Source organism: Onychostoma macrolepis, chromosome 02 (assembly GCF_012432095.1).
Source record: "Onychostoma macrolepis isolate SWU-2019 chromosome 02, ASM1243209v1, whole genome shotgun sequence".
Lineage (NCBI taxonomy): Eukaryota > Metazoa > Chordata > Actinopteri > Cypriniformes > Cyprinidae > Onychostoma > Onychostoma macrolepis.
This window is the reverse complement of record NC_081156.1, coordinates 2854790-2875107: the sequence shown is the minus strand read 5'-3', so window position 1 is coordinate 2875107 and position 20318 is coordinate 2854790. Positions and strand designations below refer to the sequence as shown.

Sequence of the window (20318 nt, the reverse complement as noted above, 5' to 3'; positions counted from 1 at the left end):
TACTACAAATAAAAAAAAAAAAAAACATGGTAACCACAAAGTAAAACCACAGTTTTACTAAACTAAACCATGGTATTTTGTAAAACTGTGGTTATACATGATATGCTAATCAATACGCCAAAAAACCATGGTAACTACACTTTAACTATACAACAAAACCATGGTTAATTTTCGTAAGGGATGTCGCATGATATTGGACATCAACAAGATTTATAAAATGAGTCATGTTTATTAATGGATGGAATTTTTTTTTCAGCACAGTTAAAGTTTCATCATCAGCTACATGTATCACACTGACCTTCCAGAGATGCAAGTTTCGCTAGCCTCAGGATTTAAATGGCTGAATTAATTTAGCATACTACTTTCACCATATTGCAGGAATAGTAAGGGTAGCATGTTAGTATACAGTTCTGAATTCAGCAAAAGGCATACCTGTGAGCACAAGAACATTTTATGAACTCTCTTTGTTGTTGCAGTGAACTGTAATGGCCTGTTGTAATGCGTCCTATGAGAGCTGTGATTTGAGAAGAGTGGTATTCTGAAGGTGCTTGTTAAGATCATTTCATTCCAAACAACATTATGCTGGAAAGAGCTTTTAAGATAATGTACTTGAGGTCAAACATACTTTGAAACAATCCATAAACAAAAAGCAAACTAAACGTTTTAGTGCTCTGCCGCCACATAAATCAATAATTCAATATGAATGTAGCCTATATGTACATGTATGATATATAAATATACATGCATATATAAGAAAAAAACATTTATTTCAATGTTAGTGTTGTACGTGTATCTTGTAAAAGGACATTAGGTTATATTCTGTAGTATATCTATGCAGGCTTAGTTCAGTTGAGAGCCAGATTGATTCTCTAGCACTAATCAGACCCTGCGTCTCTAACCAACACAAGGGCTGATTACTAATTTATATGAAGAAAACACAGATGTGCTATAGAGCCGCAGGGGTCTGGTATGGCAGGGTGTAACCATGGTGATAAAGAGTCATAGATAGAAGCAACTTTGTCATCCTCCGGGTGTTGTAATCACTCTCTTGTGAAGCTATAAATACAGAGCTCAGCCAAACTGACGCACATTAAAAATGTCAATGAAAGAAAAAAATAATAATCTGCCACATTAATATACTCAATGTGTGTTGAATAAAACCGAGATTGCTCTGTGGGTAAAAACACAGGAGCTCTCACACTCATGTTTATGCATAAATAAAGCAATGCGATGAAAAACAGGCTTAATAGGTGAAAAATGGAGCATCTAGCAAACATGATTGTATAATTAACATCTTCTCTGCGGACCAACAGTGTTCCAGAATCCCCAACCAAAGGAATTTCATCCAAATGAGCCAACTGATCTCTCCAAGATTTGTTTTTTTTTGTTTAGTTTTTTTTTTTTGTCTTTTCTCAAGTGTAATTATTTATTGACCCAACCAAGCAAAGAAAGAACAAAAGAAAGAGAGAGAAAAAGAAAGCAATACACAAAAAATACGGTCTAGTTCAAACTGTATAAAATAAAATATATTCTACGATTCAGAAGATTGGTGTGTTTTTTAATGTTTTTGAAAGACGTATTTTTTCAATGCTCACAATGGATGCATTTATTTGATCAAAAATACACTAATATTGTGAAATATTATTACAAATTAAAATAATTGTTTTCTGTATCAATATATTTTAAAATGTAGTTTCTTGCACTTTATTATTCCTGTCTTTAGTGTCACATGTTTGTTCAGAAATCATTCTAATTCGCTGCTTAAGAAACATTTCTTATTATTATCAGTGTTGATCTTACAGTAACATCACTTGATATAACCATATTTTGCTTAATGTTTGATTCTGTATCTTACTAAATGTCTCTAGTTGTCCAAATGTATTATGAAATACATTATTTATTCTGGGTGAATGTATGATTTTGTTTTACAATTTTTGGTAACACTTTAGTATAGGGACCAATTCTCACTATTATAGTTGCTTATTAACATGCCTATTAATAACTTGTTGGCTGTTTGTTAGTGCTTATAAACACATATTCTGCATGACCATATTCTACATCCATAATACCTAAACTTAACAACTACCTTACTAACTATTAATAAGCAGCAAATTAGGAGTTGATAATATGATATGTTATGGATAATGATATGTTAATAGCGAGAATTGGGCCTTGAAATAAAGTGTGACCCAATTTTTAATACAAAAGCTGCTTATATTTATTAATGCTTAATAACGCTTCTTATAATTTCCAAGACATATCGTACTGGTAAAACCAGATGTCTTTGAATCACATGTGTAAATCGTGGTGTATATTGCTAGAAGAAATACCATATTATTTACTTTTGTGTATACCGCCCACTTCACTAATTTCCTTAATACACTAAACACTGCAAGTTGAGGGACCATTAATATTTTACAGGGAGAAAAAAAAAAAACTGTTGACAGAAATAGAAATTTCATCCTAACTAGTCAAATGATCTCTCCAAAATTTGTCTATAGTATTTACAGTATACAGGCTTTATTAATTACATGATTACATTTTAAAAAGACCTGAATTATTTCTGTTTGTAGAATCTGACAAGAGTGGATATTACCCACAGAAAGACGAGATGCAAAACAAAAGAATGATTTTCTGTGAAGGGCTAAATCTGACTACACGTATCTCCATAATACATATGCAAGAAGTCCTTTAAAACATGGGGTTTGATTTCAAAAGCGAGCCAGGCTAAGACAGGTTTTCTTGATGTTCAAAGTGCTTAGTCATTAGGTGGTGGTTTGCATCTTGTCACAATCTCACCCTACCATGACAACATGAAAATGATCATTACCCAGAAGCTGCTGCCACATTTATACCAGATGGCAGAGACAGACAGAAAAAGGGCATGATGAGATGATGATGAAAAACATCCTTCTGGAGGACGTTGGCACAACCGTGTTCCTTATGGAGACCCTTGAGTGTATCCACTAAGATGAAAAATCCATCATAAATACATAATGTCTTGAGTGTGACATCTGACGAGAGGCTGCAGATTCATAGGCAGAGATGTGTGCTTTACTGCTTTTATATACTCTATAAGTACAGTTACATTGTTGTGTTTTAGTGTGTTTAATATTGTCTTTGTTTTAACTGCAGTTAATATTTAGTTATTTATATCAGTTATTATACAACTAAAACTGAAACTAAAATTGAAACCATTAAACAAAACATTTTTTCATCATTGCTTTAAATTAAATAAGCGTTAAATGAACTTGATGTACTGAAATAACTAAACCTAAAACTGAAATAAAAAATAATAAAAACTATATAGACTTACAGACAGTTTTTTTTTTTTTTTACTGTAGCTTTTTTTTAAAACAATAATTTCCCTTTAAATAACTAACATTTTACTCTATACTTTATGCTTTGCATGAACATAAACAGGTCAGGATACAACTTCATCTGTTTTAAGGGAGCGTGTCTGTCTTCTCTTTCCACTGCAGAATTTTCTCACTTGTTCTTTCTCTGTAGCTCATTCTCACTTTCTCTCTCACTTCTCTCATTTGCATCTTGCAGCAAAAGCCAATCAATGAAGTCAATTACAAGAGTCAGTATCCCGAAATGCGGTTGCATCCTAAAATGTGCTACTGTTTCCAGGCAAACAATTATTTGTGCAAATAAGATGCCATATTTTCCCCTGAGTGCAACGCCATCAGTTTCCTAGGGGTCAGTGGCAGAACTAACCTCAAGTACTGCTACTGTACATACATAGTCTGCCCACTAACCAGCAGCCAGGAATATACTAATTTCCTCTACTTCTCTCTTGCTCGTCTCTATCTCTCCCTCCTTCCCTTTTTCTTTCTGCATCTTCCTTCTGGTCCAAACGACCCTTTTATCCACTGTCTATGTCTTTAATCAGCTGTGAGCACATGCATGAGTGTATGCACGGTGTGCATTATGAGCAGAAACAGGTTTCAGGTCAACGCGAGTCAACGATACTGTGAAAATTGGTTTATTTGCACTCTCTTCTCACAACATTCAAACTGATTTTTGGTGCTTGCCTATGCAAAGCTTACAGTTACAATGTTGGTTGTTGTGGATGGTTGCCAAGATGTTGCTATGTAGTTGCTAAGTGTTTTTTTAGCTTGATGTGGTTGGCTGTAAACTGATGCAAGGTGTTTCTAGGTCATTGCTAAGGAGTTCTGGTTCTAAGGCTCTTTTTCATTCTAAAAGAGTATTTCATGTTCAATACAAGTTGAGCTCAATCATCAAAATGTTGCCAAAAAAACTGAAAACTATACACAGTGAAGGTTAGTTAGAACATGTTTTTTTTGTTTTTTGTTTTTTTTTACACTAAAACATATATACTGAAATAATGAGTATTTTAACATGTACCAATTGTGCCCCATTTACTCCCATTGTAAATGCTTCTCAAGAGAAAACTATTTAACATCTTGGCGAATTGGTGATGAATTTGTACAATTAAATTTTTATGAAAACATGATTTTTAGAAAAAAGTAAGCATAAAGATCCACCTTAAACTTAACTCTCAGTAAGCCGAACATATGCAAATCTACAAAAGAGATTGTATGAATTCATACGCATTCACCACCAATTCAACCAAAAAAAAAAAAAAAAGTTAAGAACTGCCATGAGAGTGTGTTGGTGATTCACTGCAACCTTTTTTTAAAGAAAAGGAGGGACAAGTCAATATTCAGATCCATAGCACAAATGTTTAGCAAGCGGCAGTATAATTCTCATAAACTATTTTATTCTTTTTATGACATCAGATGACTCAAATGCATTTAAAACTTCTTTTAAATTGATTAAGGTCTGTACTTTATGTCCACTTCTATCATCCACAAAACCCACACCCTCTTATCCGAACCATTAATAAGATGTATGACTGTTTACAGAAGCTCAGTGGTCAATAGCACATAGAAACAACCCCTGACTCCCTATTAATCACATATAGGGCCAGAGCTACATGAAATGTCGCTACCGACTTAGCACTAAGCTAAGCACATTTGCACCTGTATGCGAAAGACTTGCGTAATTAAAACCCTGGGGGCCCAATCTTGATTTCACCGCTGAATCCTTGAACCTTGCTCTCTCTAGTCTATTCCTAGTTCAGGATCAGAGGTCCCCCCTCCGAGCAGTCATTACTCATCTCACACACACACATTCTCTTTCTTCCCCAAAGACCACTGACCTGTGCACTCAACTCACAACTGCTGCCAACCACTGCAGCCCTGCCAGCAAAAAAACCCACACAGGAGCTGCATGGGTGGCAGAGAGCTGAAAAGAAGAAAGAGGTTCTAGTTACCAAGAAAGTGAAAACCACTGATTTAGCATTCAGATGGCTCTGTCCCACTGGTCTTATTGTAATTTTGTGAAGGACAGTTTCATCAATACAGCCTGCTCTAAAAGAGCATCAATATTATCATGACAATACCATGTCCACCATGAGCTGATCCACTGGCACAGCACCCTCTACAACTCTCGCCTCCCAGCCAAACAGAACCGGGCGGGTGACAAATTCTCTCAATGTCAACCAGCGCTGCCAGCAGCACTAAACATCACATTTGCGCCCATTCCAGCCCAAAGGAGTTTGGGGGAGAGTTGCTAAGCAACTTACATAATCTTTATGTGCTTCACATTATCGCAAGAGTCTGCGGTTGAGTAGCCCTGAGTGAATCGAGGTCTTGCTTCCCCTATCACCCCATTGATCGTCGCATGGCCAGTCAGGGGCGTGTGATTGTCATCTCTGAGTGAATGGATTTGGACCGGAGGAAGGAGCAATAGCTCTGATTGTTGCTGATCTCTCTCTCTCACTCTTGCCTCAGGTCTGCACTGTTATGAGCTTGTGAATTAAAATGCATAAGTATGAAGCATGTTTAAAGGTAGCTATACTTCAGTTAGCATTTTTATCCATCAGTATACGAAAAGAGAATAGAATAGAATAGAATAGAACAGAACAGAATAGAATTCATGTTTAGGCTACTCAGTGCACATTTAGAAAATAGGCTGAAAAACTAGAATTGAATAGAATTTATGTGCATTTATTACTAAGAATGGCAGAATAGAATGATATTTCTGTTTACTTTCTATAGAATAGCATCATTCTATTCTGTTCTGGTTAAGAATAGCATTCTATTCTATTCTATTATAATCTAATCTAATAATAACAGGATTGCTCTTCTATTTTGTTCAGTACACTGAATAACAGAATTGGCTATATGGAATAGAATAACATTTCAATTTGCTTTGTATTACAGAATAGGAAGGAATTTTGTTCAGTACGCCAAATCACAGACTAGAGTAGCATTTCAGTTTACTTTGTATTACAGAATAGAATAGTTCTATTTTGTAACTTGGTGTAATAAGTAGACAGGAATAAAAGTGTATACTTTTCTATTTTGTAATTCAGAATACAAGGTAGACAAGAATGATATTCAGCTTCATTCTTTTTTGTAATAGAAGGTAAACATGAATTGCATACTATTCTATTCTGTTCTGCTCTGTTAAACAGAAAATATATTCTCTTCCATTCCAGTCTAGTCTATTTTTATGTTCTTCTATTCATTTTACTCTGTATGCAGAATTACAGAATATAACAGTATAGAATTGCTTTCTTTTCTACTCTGTGAACAGAATTACTGAATAGGCTAAACCAGACTGGACTATGGCATTTCTGTTTACTGTACCGAAATAACAGAACAGGGTTGCATTCCTGCCTACGGAGAACAGACTAAACTAGACTAGATAGAATAGAACAGAATAGCTGTATATATCATAGCACACAATCAGATCTACCAGGTGAGTCAGTGTGATTCTGTACAAGTGCTGTCCTGATTTATTTATGACCTGCAATAGGTCTCAGTAAAAGCAGGACGCGTATTCTGAACATAAGCTTTTGTGTTCATGACTCAAGCTGAAGATGCTGATGCTGATGTTGGGCCAGTCTTACCTCAACGCTGAAATGATGGTCTTCGGCCGATGAACAGCACATCCACACAGCGTGATGGAGCCACAACAGCAGCGCATACACACAGTCCAGCCTTCGCTTTTTAAGCAGCGTACCGTTCATATTTGTAGATTCGCTTGATTTTCCTTTATCAATGACTATGTATGTCTCTATCCTCGTATGTCAGTTAAGCAAGTGGCATTTTGGACCGAAGATGAAACCATCGGAGCGCGGAGAAGCATCGGCGTCCGCACATTTTGTCATTTGGCTGGCAATACACATTCCATCTTGCATGTCGGATGCACTATTTCGAGGCATTTCTTCTGCTTTGAAACGTTACCTTGGCGAACAGGCAGGTTGCTTTTCTATATTGAGCAGCATCCAGAGCGTAAGCACTGCGCATGCGCTCTGACTCGCTCGCCAGTGATGCTTGTTGACTAGTAGGCACCATTCATTCTGTCTTCATTCTTCTTTCTCTCCTGTCAATCACAGATCGATGAAGGTGTAAAAATGGGTCTTAGGTAGGCGGGACGCTGAAACGGCTGACACTGACTGTAGCTTTTGGCAAACGGCCGTTAAATTGGGTCAGCGCCAGTATTTCCAGCGGTCAATCTTCTGTTTAGTAAGATCATGATAATAACATTAGAACACTGATTGCAGAGTACTGTCCAGAACAAGCAATCATTCTGTTCTATATTAATTTTCTATGTCTGTCTTCAACCTGCTTTCATTTTATAACAACCCCTTTTTTTTTTTTTTTTTTTTTTTAATTCAGTAGCCTATGGTTACGGCTTAAATACAATAATAATTAATCAGATATGTTTTATAAATATTCACGAATATGGCAATGTTTCTACCTAGCTAGCCATTTTTAGTTCCCAGAACATACTGGTGAAGTTAGTTTTTGGTTATAAAATAAAACCTAAAACTAACCTTTAGAGAACATTCTGTAAGCTGTCGTTAGGTTCTCTCTCTCTCTCGCACTCACACACACACACACACACACACACACACTTGCACACACACGCACGCACGCCCGCACTCACAAAAAGTATATATATATATATATATATATATATATATATAATAGCTGTTTCTTATTAAAAAATAACTTTCTTGTTGGGTATTTAAAATATATATATATATGGAGACATTAATTAATTAATTATTTTATTTGTGTAACACAAAATTGCAATTGCTCCATATCTTCCTATATTCCTCTTTGTATCACAATTACTGTGCAAAAAAAAAAAAAAAAGGAAGATTTGAAAGGTACATCTGGGATTGGACAGTGGACATTTCATGCCCACCACAAGATGGGGGTGGTTCACTATATTAGGAAATTTACTCATTTTTATTCAGTTTGTTATAAATGCATCAAAAATTAAGTGTATTTGTGTGTGTGTGTGTGTGTGTGGGTGGGTTGGTATTTGTGGTTTACGGGAACAAAAATTTGTATAATGACATGGGTATGACTTTTTTGAAAATCTAAAAATGCACAAAGTTTCCTGTAAGGGGTAGGGTTAGGTGTAGGGCAATAGCACATACAGTTTGTACGGTATAAAAACCATTACACCTATGGAGAGTCCCCGTAAACCACAAATATGTTTGTGGTGAGAGAGAGAGAGCAAGAAAAAGACAAAATAGAGACAAATCACATTATATAGTATATAGGGTTACCATACGTCCTCTTTTTCCCGGACATGTCCTCTTTTTGGACCTACAAAAATGCGTCCGGTCGGGTTTTCTTAATCGTCCAAAATGTTCGGGATTCGGCTGTTTTCTTGATCCGCTCTGGCTGAATTTCTGACCACTGCCGCCGTGTTCTCTCCCGCGATTTCCGTGTCCACTCCTATAACTCTTCCTCTTCGACAAAGCCGCAGAACATGGCCTTGCCCCCTCTTTTGCATGTTCCGGAGGGAGGGGTTGATGCAAATTTATGGGTTTTTTACGTATGCAACCCGGGAAGTATCTCGTTGTAGTCCCATATGAGTCGTTTTTGTAGGCATTAAACTTCCTGATTTTTAAAAGAGGATATCTCCGCTTACCTTGAACTTTCAGCGCAGCAACTTTGCAGATACTGTTCATGCACCAACAGCAACATTACACACTATTTGTCACAGTTCATAGATCCAATGTCTCTCTCTAGTCTCGTGCTTTGTTGTTTACATGTGTGTGAGTGGGTGTGTCCGGATCGTTACCGTTGATCAGTATCCAGCTGCTATCACTCTTCATCACCAGCTGCCACTCATCTCACCTCCTATAAATACTTACCACCTTCTCATCTCCTTTGTCAGATCGTTTCATGAAGTCTATGTTGTCTGATCCTGTTTCCGTGCCTCGTGTCCCGTCTTCAGTTCCTGTGTTCCGGTTTCACGTCTTGTTGGATCGTCTATGTGTCTGGTTCCCGTCATCCGTCATCAGAGCACGCTGCACTTCATCCATCACGCCACGTCTGACCATCAAAGTCCCTGTGCCACCGCCTGCATCACCCGGATCTATCATCATCATCATCATCTGTTCTGACTTTAAATAAAGAGTTTTACTTGCAATTGTATCCTCGTTTCTGACGTAACAGAACGATCTGACCAAGAATGGATACAGCAAGTACATCAGCGCCAACCATGGAGGACTGTTTGAGTAACAGTATGGCTCGTCTGGACATTCAAGAAAGAAATTTAAATGAGACTGGTCGCGCTGTGCAGGCGTTAGTGGCGCAGGTGTCCGAGCTCACCCAGCAGATCCAACAGCTACGGGTTCCCACTGCGCCGCCCACACCGGCCGCTCCCCCCACACCATCGGAGAGCCCATCCCAGTCGGAGCCACGCCTACCAACCCCAGAGCCCTATTCAGGTGATCCAAAATTTTGCAGAGCCTTTCTAACCCGGTGTTCCATGCATTTTTCTCTCCAACCCAAGACTTTTCAGACCGAGCGATCCAAAGTCGCCTTCGTACTTACCCTCCTGACTGGGAAAGCGGCGTTATGGGGAACGGCGGTGTGGGAAAATGAAGATCCTTGCTGCGTCTCGTTCCAGGAGCTCTCCGCTGAGATGAAAAGAGTTTTCGACCGGGCGGCCGGCGGAAGAGAAGCTGCTAGAATGCTGGCTGATTTACGTCAAGGAGAGAGATCAGTGTCAGACTTCTCAATCGAGTTCCGGACCCTAGCAGCGGAGAGCAAATGGAACGAGGAGGCGCAGTGGGACATGTTCCTGCATGGGCTGGCTGACCGCGTCCAGAGAGAGATCTATGCTTTGGACCTGCCTCAATCTCTTAATGAACTCATCGCCTTAGCCCTCAGAGTTGATGCTCGACTAGCCCGAGTGGGAGGTCACGCTACGAGTAGACGCCCTCTGGCAGGTGCCGAGGGTCCACGATTTGGAGGCGGGGACGCGGTCAGCCCAGTCGACGATCACGAGCCCATGCAGGTTGGTCGAGCTCGGCTTTCCCGGGAGGAGAGGGAAAGGCGGAGGTCCCAGGGCCTTTGCTTATACTGTGGAGGGGCCGGACACTATGCTTACAACTGTCCGGTAAAAGGCCAAGCCCGATAGTAAGTGTGAGGCTACTGTCGGGTGGGATCTCCGCTGAGAAGACCTCATCAACATCTACCCTTCTCCCGGTAAGACTGAGATGGTCAACACTCACTCACGACTGTCAAGCACTCTTGGACTCCGGGGCAGAAGGTAATTTCATGGACCACTCATTCGCACGCCAATTCAAGATTCCCCTCAAACCCCTCACACATCAGATTGCTGTACACGCACTTAATGGACAAGAACTTCCCACCATCACTTTTGCCACAGAAGACATCACCCTCATCACATCAGGCAACCACACTGAGATCATCTCTTTCTTTATCCTGGACACTCCCCTTGCACCCATTGTCCTTGGTCACCCTTGGCTCACCCGTCACAACCCTAAAGTGGACTGGCAGCTCAAGTCTGTGTCTTCGTGGAGTAATCAGTGTCATAAGTCTTGTCTATTGTCTGCTTGTCCGTCTGTTTCTGTCCCTGTGTTGCAGGAGGAGGCAGTGGATCTGTCTAACGTGCCCGCGGAGTACCTGGACCTGAAGGAGGTGTTCAGTAAGTCTCGGGCTGCTTCTCTCCCTCCGCATCGTCCCTATGACTGTGCCATAGATTTATTACCAGGTACGGCTCCGCCCAAGGGCAAGTTATATTCACTCTCGACACCAGAGAGGGAGGCTATGGAGAAATATATTTCTGATTCTCTAGCAACAGGGTTCATTCGCCCTTCCTCTTCTCCAGCGGGGCGGGGTTTTGTGGGGAAAAGGACGGATCTCTGCGACCTTGTATTGACTACCGAGGTTGAACAACATCACGGTAAAGAATACTTATCCTTTGCCGTTGATGTCTTCAGCCTTCGAGAGGTTGCAAGGAGCATCCATCTTCACAAAATTAGATTTACGTAATGCTTATCATTTGGTCCGCATCAGGGAGGGGGATGAGTGGAAGACCGCGTTTAACACCCCCAGAGGACATTTTGAATACTTGGTTATGCCTTCGGGCTTTCCAATAGTCCAGCGGTCTTCCAGGCACTCGTCAATGACGTGCTGCGAGATATGATAGATCAGTTCATTTATGTCTACCTGGACGATATACTGATTTTTTCTTCTTCTCTCCAGGAACACGTGCAGCACGTCCGACGAGTGCTTCAGAGGTTGCTAGAGAATGGGCTTTTTGTCAAGGCGGAGAAATGCGATTTTCATGCACAGTCTGTTCCATTCCTAGGATACATCGTGTCGGTTGAGGGAATGCACATGGATCCTGAGAAGATCAAGGCTGTGGTAGAGTGGCCAAGTCCAGAGTCTCGTAAGGCCCTACTGAGATTTCTGGGGTTCGCCAATTTCTACCGGCATTTTATTCGCAACTTCAGCCAACTAGCCGCACCTCTGACCGTCTTGACCTCCCCCAGAACGACGTTCAGGTGGTCAGACGCAGCCGAGGCTGCGTTTGCCAAACTGAAGGGTTGCTTCGTTTCAGCCCCCATTCTGACAACCCCTGATTCATCATGTCAGTTCGTGGTGGAGGTCGATGCATCAGAGGTGGGGGTAGGAGCAGTGTTATCCCAGCGCTCTCTCTCAGACGACAAGATGCATCCTTGCGCGTTTTTGTCTCATCGTCTATCTCCTGCCGAATGCAATTATGACATTGGGAACAGAGAGTTGTTGGCAGTCAAGTTAGCATTGGAGGAGTGGCGGCACTGGTTAGAAGGGTCGGGGGTACCTTTTATCGTTTGGACCGATCACAAGAACTTAGAATACATTCGGACGGCTAAAAGATTGAACTCCAGGCAGGCTCGGTGGGCACTTTTTTCGGTCGTTTCGATTTTACTCTCTCGCATCGCCCGGGTTCCAAAAACATCAAACCCGATTCTTTATCGCGCATTTTTGATCGTTCGAACGTCCGTCTACTCCCGAGTGCATTTTACCGGAGACTCTATTCATCTCCACACTTGTATGGGAGGTCGAATCGAAGGTCAAGAAGGCCTTAGAAGGGTAACGCCCGGTCGGTTGCCCACCGAATCGCTTATTTGTGCCTGAGGGTCTGAGGTCCAGCGTCATTCAGTGGGGCATTCTTCCAATGTGGCTTGTCATCCAGGAGTTACTCGCACAAGATTTTTAGTCAAGCAACGATTCTGGTGGCCTCTCATGGCTCGTGACATTCACAATTTTGTTTTGGCTTGCTCAGTTTGTGCCACTGGTAAGACTTCCAATCGACCCCAGATGGGTTACTCCAACCGCTGCCGGTCCCTTCGAGACCCTGGTCCCACATCGCTAGATTTTGTTACCGCCTCCCCCTCTCAGGGTCACACGGTAGTTTTGACCGTGGTGGACCGGTTCTCGAAGGCGGCTCATTTCATTCCCTTGCCCAAATTACCCTCAGCCAAGGAGACAGCGATGATTGTCGTTGACCACGTCTTTCGGTTACATGGCCTCCCGACAGACGTGGTCTCTGACAGAGGACCCCAATTTGTGTCCAAATTTTGGCGAGAATTTTGTAAGCTTCTGGGGGCGACTGTCAGTCTGTCCTCAGGGTTCCACCCCCAGAGCAATGGCCAAACTGAGAGAGCCAACCAGGATTTGGAAAGAACGTTACGATGTTTGGTTTCCAAGAATCCTTCCTCATGGAGTCAACAACTTTCTATGGTGGAGTACGCCCACAACACGTTGCCAGTGTCATCTACGGGCCTATCTCCGTTTGAGTGTAGCGTAGGGTACCAGCCACCAATTTTTCCTAGTCTGGAATCCGAAGTCGCGGTCCCCTCCGCTCACGCCTTCGTCCAGAGGTGTCATCGCACGTGGACTAGAGCCCGTGAGACTCTACTCCAGGTGGGGTTGCGCACCAAGGCCAAAGCCGATCGCCACCGGTCTAGGCCTCCCGTATACATCGCTGGTCAAAAAGTGTGGCTTTCTACCAAGAACATTCCTCTCCGCTCCGTGTCGAATAAACTTGCTTCTTGTTGGATCGTCTATGTGTCTGGTTCCCGTCATCCGTCATCAGAGCACGCTGCACTTCATCCATCACGCCACGTCTGACCATCAAAGTCCCTGTGCCACCACCTGCTTCACCCGGATCTATTATCATCATCATCATCATCTGTTCTGACTTTAAATAAAGAGTTTTACTTGCAATTGTATCCTCGTTTCTGACGTAACACTATTTAAAATGAAAAAAGTGAAATCGCAGTAAACCACCCCTTTAAATATTTTTCAATGAGCGTTTTGCGCTGTTTACTTTCACTTTCGATTTCGCGATCACACTCACTCTGTGTAAAGGGAGCACATCTTACAAGATCAGATATTTGTCAGTGAGCTCAGGATCTGTTAAGCAGCAAATACTCAATCATGGTCTTGTCAGACATCTCTCCTTATTCTCAGCCTGTGATCAGTCAAACCTGACTCCTGCAGCTCTTGTTGGATGCAGGGTTGCCAAGTTTATTCCACAGAAATGGGCTACTCTTAAACTGTTGCCTTGGGTTGATTTTTCCCAAGTGGGTTAAAGGTTTGAAATAGTGCATAAATTACATTTGACTGAAATGCTTGTATTGAAACATTTTGCATTCTACCTATGATAAAAATTTCATGGACTTTTACATGAACTGTTCCCTCCTGGTGGAATGACCCGCCCAACGCAATCCAAGCAGCTGAGTCCTTAATATTTTCAAGAAATGGCTGAAAACACATCTCTTTCATCTTCATTTGACCCTCTAACGCTACTCTCTATTCTAATGCTAATTCTAATTTTATCTGCTTTTTTAATTAAAAAACTTGACCCTCTAACATTTGCACTCTCTATTCTATTTCTATTCTAACTACTTGTTTTATTTATAAAGAAAAAGGAGCCTCAAACACTCTATTCTTTCTCTATTCTTTCTACTTCTTTTCTTTTTATTTATTATAAATAATGACCTTCTAACACTAGCATTATCTATCTATTTTTCAGTTCTATTGACTTGTTTTACTTATTATAAAAACAAAATAAGCAAACAAACAAACAAACAAAAAGCTTGCTACATATACTGTTAGGCGAAGCCCCGCCCACGAACCCCGCCCCCTACTGTCCTCTTTTTGGAAAACTAAAATATGGTCACCCTATTATATAGTCATCCTTATTTGGAAAAGAATAAAAACGTTATTACAAATATAACATACAACATAACTTTGATAAGAACTTTTACAGATTTTTCAACAATATAAAGCGTTAAAACGTGTATTTAATACAGTTTAACAGCAAGACAAATGACTGCATTAGAGCAGAGACCAACAATGGCGGGGAGGTCTTAGAAAGCTCAGTCATGGGAAAATGAATTCATCTGCTTCGCACATTAAAGAGAGAAGATAAAGAGGCATCTGCGGTGGCCTCTGGTTTTGTGGATATTAATAGCGCTCAATTAAAAATAAGCTCAAGGTTTTAATTTTCACACAGAGGTTGTGCTGGTGAGGAGCCGGTGATAAACACTGCAATTTAGTCTGATCAGCTGATCCTGAAAAACAAACCAATTACATTGATACTGCTCTCTGCTGCACTCAACCACTTGAAATGTGCTGTGAATTGAATGACAATAATTCAAGAAGAAGTCTTGACTCAAAAGACATTCACTGTGTGTGTATCATTATTCAAATTGCCTCTGTGTAATTGCTTTGCTTTTCAACAGAAAAAAAAAAAGATACAAACTGACATCTGAATTGTAGGCATCTAAATAACATGCACAGCATCTTTCCACCACACATTTATGAATAATGTTTGTATACTAAACTTAACTGCTATTGTTTATGACTGTTATTAACTATTCGTTATTAACACAATAGTCATTAGAAGGTGTTCAAGTCATGTTATAATGTTATATGTTTTATAATGTTTGTTTGTTTAAACCATCTGATATAAAGGTATTCTGGATAATTTATAACAAAGTCAAGTGTAATCATTTGCCCAGTGCTGTACTTTAGATTCACAGTTAGGTGAAATCAGTTTACACAAATTATATTTAGTGTTAAAAACAGTACTGGTAAATTTCACAGTATTTTAAAGTATTTTAGCTCCACTGAAAAGCCATCTAAAAACATAATGTAGTGAGTCTGAATAAGCCACTTACCTGTATATAAAGTCAATATAAAAATAAATTTAAAAAAAAAGTAAGGGAAAATGGAAATAAATGTGGCCTATATTTGGAAAATTTAAAAGCAGAAATTTGAATCTTATAAAATATTTACATTAATTATTCTGTTAAAAAGTATGTTTTATTTTACCTATAAAATTGTTCCTTTAATTTTGTGTTTGTTATAAAGGTCTGAAGCATTACATTGTAAAGGCAACCAAGTTTAACAGTCGGCTACACAGTAACTTTATACAGAATAATCAATTTTATCACACTAAAATCATATTAACATATATTGTTCACATATTATGTCTATACACTCTAAGAAATAAAGGTACAAAAGCTGTCACTGGGGTGGTACCTTTTCAAAAGGTACATGTTTGTACCCAAAGGGTCCATTTTGGTACCTTAAAGGTACACATTAGTACTTAAAGTGTACATATTTGAACCTAATAGGTACAAAAGTGTACCTTTTGAAATGGTACCTCCCCAGTGACAGCTTTTGTACCTTTATTTCTGAGAGTGTAGGCTATACTGAAAGAGTAAGTATTTTAACTTTTACAGATTGGCTCCATTTAATTCCATTGTAAATACTTGTAAGCCAGATTTATTTATTTATTCATTTACCGTATTGTCCCGAATATAAGACGACCCTGATTATAAGACGACCCCCCTTTTTCCAGATGTACCTGTTGGAAAAAGGCTTTTTGAAAACCAAATCTTGTTTTTTTGTTGTTTTTTCTCTCTCTCTCTGTAAAACACATTTATTCTTAAATTATTTTCATATTGCATATTTTTCCAATTCTAATTTTGGTTTTGAAAGTATGGTAAATACTGGTAAAATGTATCAACAATGACATTGGAAAATTTTGATATACCATTGAAATAACAGGTAGCCCATCTGAATTATATAACAATTAGGCTATCCAACTCATAGTAGCCTACCAAAATGTTATTATCAGTAGACGTGAAATCTTATTGTAGTCTTCAAATCTGGGTACTGTCTTATGTTTTAAAATGACTTACAGAGGAAGTTTGGTCCCATCAGGCTAACATGACAGTCACGATCATGCTGCTGTAAGCTTTTCTTTTTCATTTGTTTTCATTCGCGATCTTTAAAACACACATTACATTACATATTTCATGGCACACTCGTTTTATGCGTTTTTGGCGCCACCTATTGTTGTGGGTGTATTATTGACATGTCAAAGTCTAGACCCTGAATATAAGACGAACGCGTTTTTTCAGATGTATTTCCAAGGAAAAAACATCGTCTTATATTCGGGTCAATACGGTATTTTTTAATGAAAAAGAGTGACGAGTCAGAAATGAAGTTTTGTAAGGGTGGTTTCCCTACAGTGGCTCAGGCTGTAGGATTGCCGAATGACTAAAGAAACACTATCAGCATGATGGTATAAAGCTGTACATTTCTCGTCTTTGCACCCACTGCAACTTATAAGCGCAGCTAGAATAGCTAAATATGTGGGAGAGTGTTGCTATTCAGTGATCATATTGTATTGCAATAAGTCGCACTTCAATATTAACCTTGAATCAAGACTAGTTAGCTCATAGTTAATAATTGAAATGGTTTAATAACAATATTTTGTTATGGTTACACTCTTGAATTGGTTACAAAATAGATGAAGGGTGGTAAAACATAAACAGCTAATTGTACCCAGCATGTATGTAAAATGTTACCTGAGAGAGAGAAGGGGGGATAGAGAGAGGAAGAAAAAGAGGGAGAAAGGGCAGAGCCCCGAGAAGAGCTCCAGCAAAGAAAAAGAGACAGAGCAACAGTTGCAATCTTCTTTTTTCCTGTCCTTGACCATATGACTAAAACCCAAATGTGAGACATTCAAATTGACCAATCAGCAGATTACAGCTTCACTCACTGGGCAAAAGGTGTGACAATTAGAAGTATACACATGTTGGCCTACAGGCCTTGATCGATATCAGCACTTCTGTGCCTTCAGGTTTTTAACATTATGCCGCAAATCCTGTCGGTTGAGCTTATCTTGGATTGAACCTGCAATACTGCTTTAAACTGAACGTTGCTTTAAAGTGCATAAACTGAACTTGTGAAGCTGATCCACATGGTATTTAAAAAGCTTTACTCGGTTACATGAGTTGCAGATATTTATTGTTTAACCAGGAGAGGAGCCATGGTGACATGCATGCTATGACAAGTGTGCCTTGGCAACGGTCTGATGTGGCCTTGCACAACACATCATTCGCAACAGAGAGCAAACTGAAAAAAGAATGCTTGTGTTGTGTAAGAAAATGAGCGTTACATTCATTTACCATTTCTCAGTGGTTAACTTGATATGTAGCTCTATGTACATCTGTCTTCATCTTAAATTATCCACTGACATTCTTGTGGATACATGAGAAAATATATCTGACCTTTCATTTCCTCTTCTAAATTTTTGTCGTTTACAAAACATTTGACTTATAATGTACTTAGAATATTTAGAATATACTGTGATGTGACAGAGTGAAAAGTAAATGCAGGTAGAATGTTCGATCCATCTGGAATTGGTTAGAAAGTTGATTTCGAAAGTGTTTCAAATGCAAGTTTGCTAGAAGAGCTGTTTTGATATTTTGACATTATCAGCAGAAAGGGAATCCCTTGTGAAAATGACTTTGCTTAATTATTGAACATGCACTAGTAGTGTACTTCAAATCTTAAAAGTATATTTTAAAAAGCATAGATAATAATGAAATAAAAGGCCACTAAATTGTACTTAGAGTGCATAACAAGTTCATGTTTCTTAACACACTTAAGTACACACTTAAGTTTCTTAAAATTCTTTACTTTTAAGTACATTTTAAATCATTATGTTTTAATAATCTTTTGTCATGCTTTAAAGAAGCACACTTTTTGATGTGTTGACTAAAGCACAAATATTTATTATAATTTAAACTGAAGTGTTATTTGATATTACATATACCCCCGGATTCACAGACAAGGCTTAAGGATAGTCCTGGGCTAAAATGCATGTTTGAGCTGTCTCAGCAAAAAATATCTTGCTCTGTCTCAAGATGCACACCTGTAATGTTTTATTCTAAGACATTTTTATAAAAGCTGTTTAAATGTCTTAATTTAACTAAGGCCTAGTCCTGGCTTAACCTAAGCCCCTTCTATGCAACCGGACCTTAAAGTTAATATATTTTAAATATATTTTATGTATAAATGTGTAATTACAAATATACATGACATAGACGTTCCAATAAAATTACATTTACATATAATTTTTGCTTGTCAGTACATTTGACAGTACACTTTAAACATGTTTCAAAGACAATAGTGGTAATTATAAAATTACATATACAATATACTTACAGTAGATTCAACTGATTGCATTTATTCTAAATTCAAACTAATTTTAATTTAATTGTAAATAACTTGTGGTTCAGTGTCTGAAAATATTACATTCAGTTAAAGTGCAGACAACATAGGCATATTATTTCCATAATAAGTGCTTTTAAAAAAAGTGTGCTAGTGTACTTGTTTTTCACACTGAACATTTCAAAGGAAGAATAACTTATTACATTTTAATTAAAGATAATTTCTTTCTTTGGAATAACATACACTGCTGAATTAGAATGAGGGCTGGGATGCACATTAAATTGGGTCAGTTTTGCTTTAATGTTGACTGTAAATGTAATAATGCTCTGTATGATTGGCAGGTATGGTGGAGACAGCCTCAAGGAGAACAGCTGCTATGGAATGTTATAGACTTACTCCCCTCCTTAATTAAGTCAAATTATTTCTCTGTGTTTGTACTGCCTGCAGCAGATTCCAGCTTTCTCAACAGAGCGTTGTGGGCGCAGCTCTTCAAATCACAATGTCTACTTAATAATTAGAACAGAACCGCTAAACAGCGTTTGATTTGTTAGAGGACTGTGACTGTGAAGTGAACGGATGAATGAACTGTGGTTGAGTTATTGTGGTTGGGATTAATGTGTTAAACATCTGTCATTTTCAAACCTTTATAGGGCAAAAATCAGTCAAACAAAGTGCATAAACTTTAGATGAAGAAGCTACAGTTTATATAACACACATTTAACAATGTTTTACAAACCTGGGGAATGTCATCACGCTATATGCTGTAGCATAAGTTGTCACATTTGTGCAATTGCATATAATTTATTAAATATTAATTACATCGCTAGTAATAAATAACATATTCTATGAACAATTGATCAAATAAAATAAATTAATTTAAGAGGATTGTTTGAAATCAATGATACTCTACCTAACTCAAACCACTGTTGCAACACCCCCACCCCACCCCCACACAAAAATTTTTGACCCAAAAATGTAATTAGCCTAACTAATTTCATCTGAGGAAACTGACTGTGTTAAACCAAATAAGTAAAAAAAAAAAAAAAAAATTAATGCACTGTGAACTTATTTAATTTAATTAATTAAATAACTATAAACTAAAATTCACTGCATACATAAAACCACAAGTTAAAGGGATAGTTCACCCAAAATTGAAACTTCTGTCATCATTTGCTCACCCAGTTGCTCTAAACCTGTATCAGTTTCTTTATTGTGTTATGTATAAAAGAAGATATTTTAAACAACATGAGGTTGAGTAAATGATCACTGAATTATCATTTTTGGGTGAACTGTCCCTTTAAGTAAAACCATTAAAATTAGAAATATCAATTAGGTTTTTGCAGTAGCCTGTATGTGTCCCCTAAAATGATGCTCTGATGAGCAAGATTCTTAAGAAAAGAAAAGACAAGA

The 20318-nt window shown here is 38.7% G+C and overlaps 1 protein-coding gene across 5 annotated transcripts in view; it reads right to left on the bottom strand.

The window, feature by feature from the left end:
* The window catches only part of mmp16b (matrix metallopeptidase 16b (membrane-inserted)), a 38165-nt gene extending 21411 nt beyond the window's left edge, over window positions 1-16754 (bottom strand). For 2 of the 5 annotated variants that reach the window (XM_058761307.1, XM_058761319.1), the window contains exons 1-2: window positions 16586-16754; window positions 6950-7425 (exon numbers count right to left, since the gene is read on the bottom strand). In XM_058761307.1, the coding sequence (XP_058617290.1) occupies window positions 6950-7069 (120 nt within the window). In that variant the 5' untranslated portion in view covers window positions 7070-7425; window positions 16586-16754. Of the gene's footprint in view, window positions 1-5617; window positions 5686-6949; window positions 7683-16585 lie in introns of those variants that run through there. The other 3 variants (XM_058761326.1, XM_058761314.1, XM_058761333.1) reach the window with 3 other exon arrangements.
* Window positions 16755-20318: the final 3564 nt, after the last annotated feature.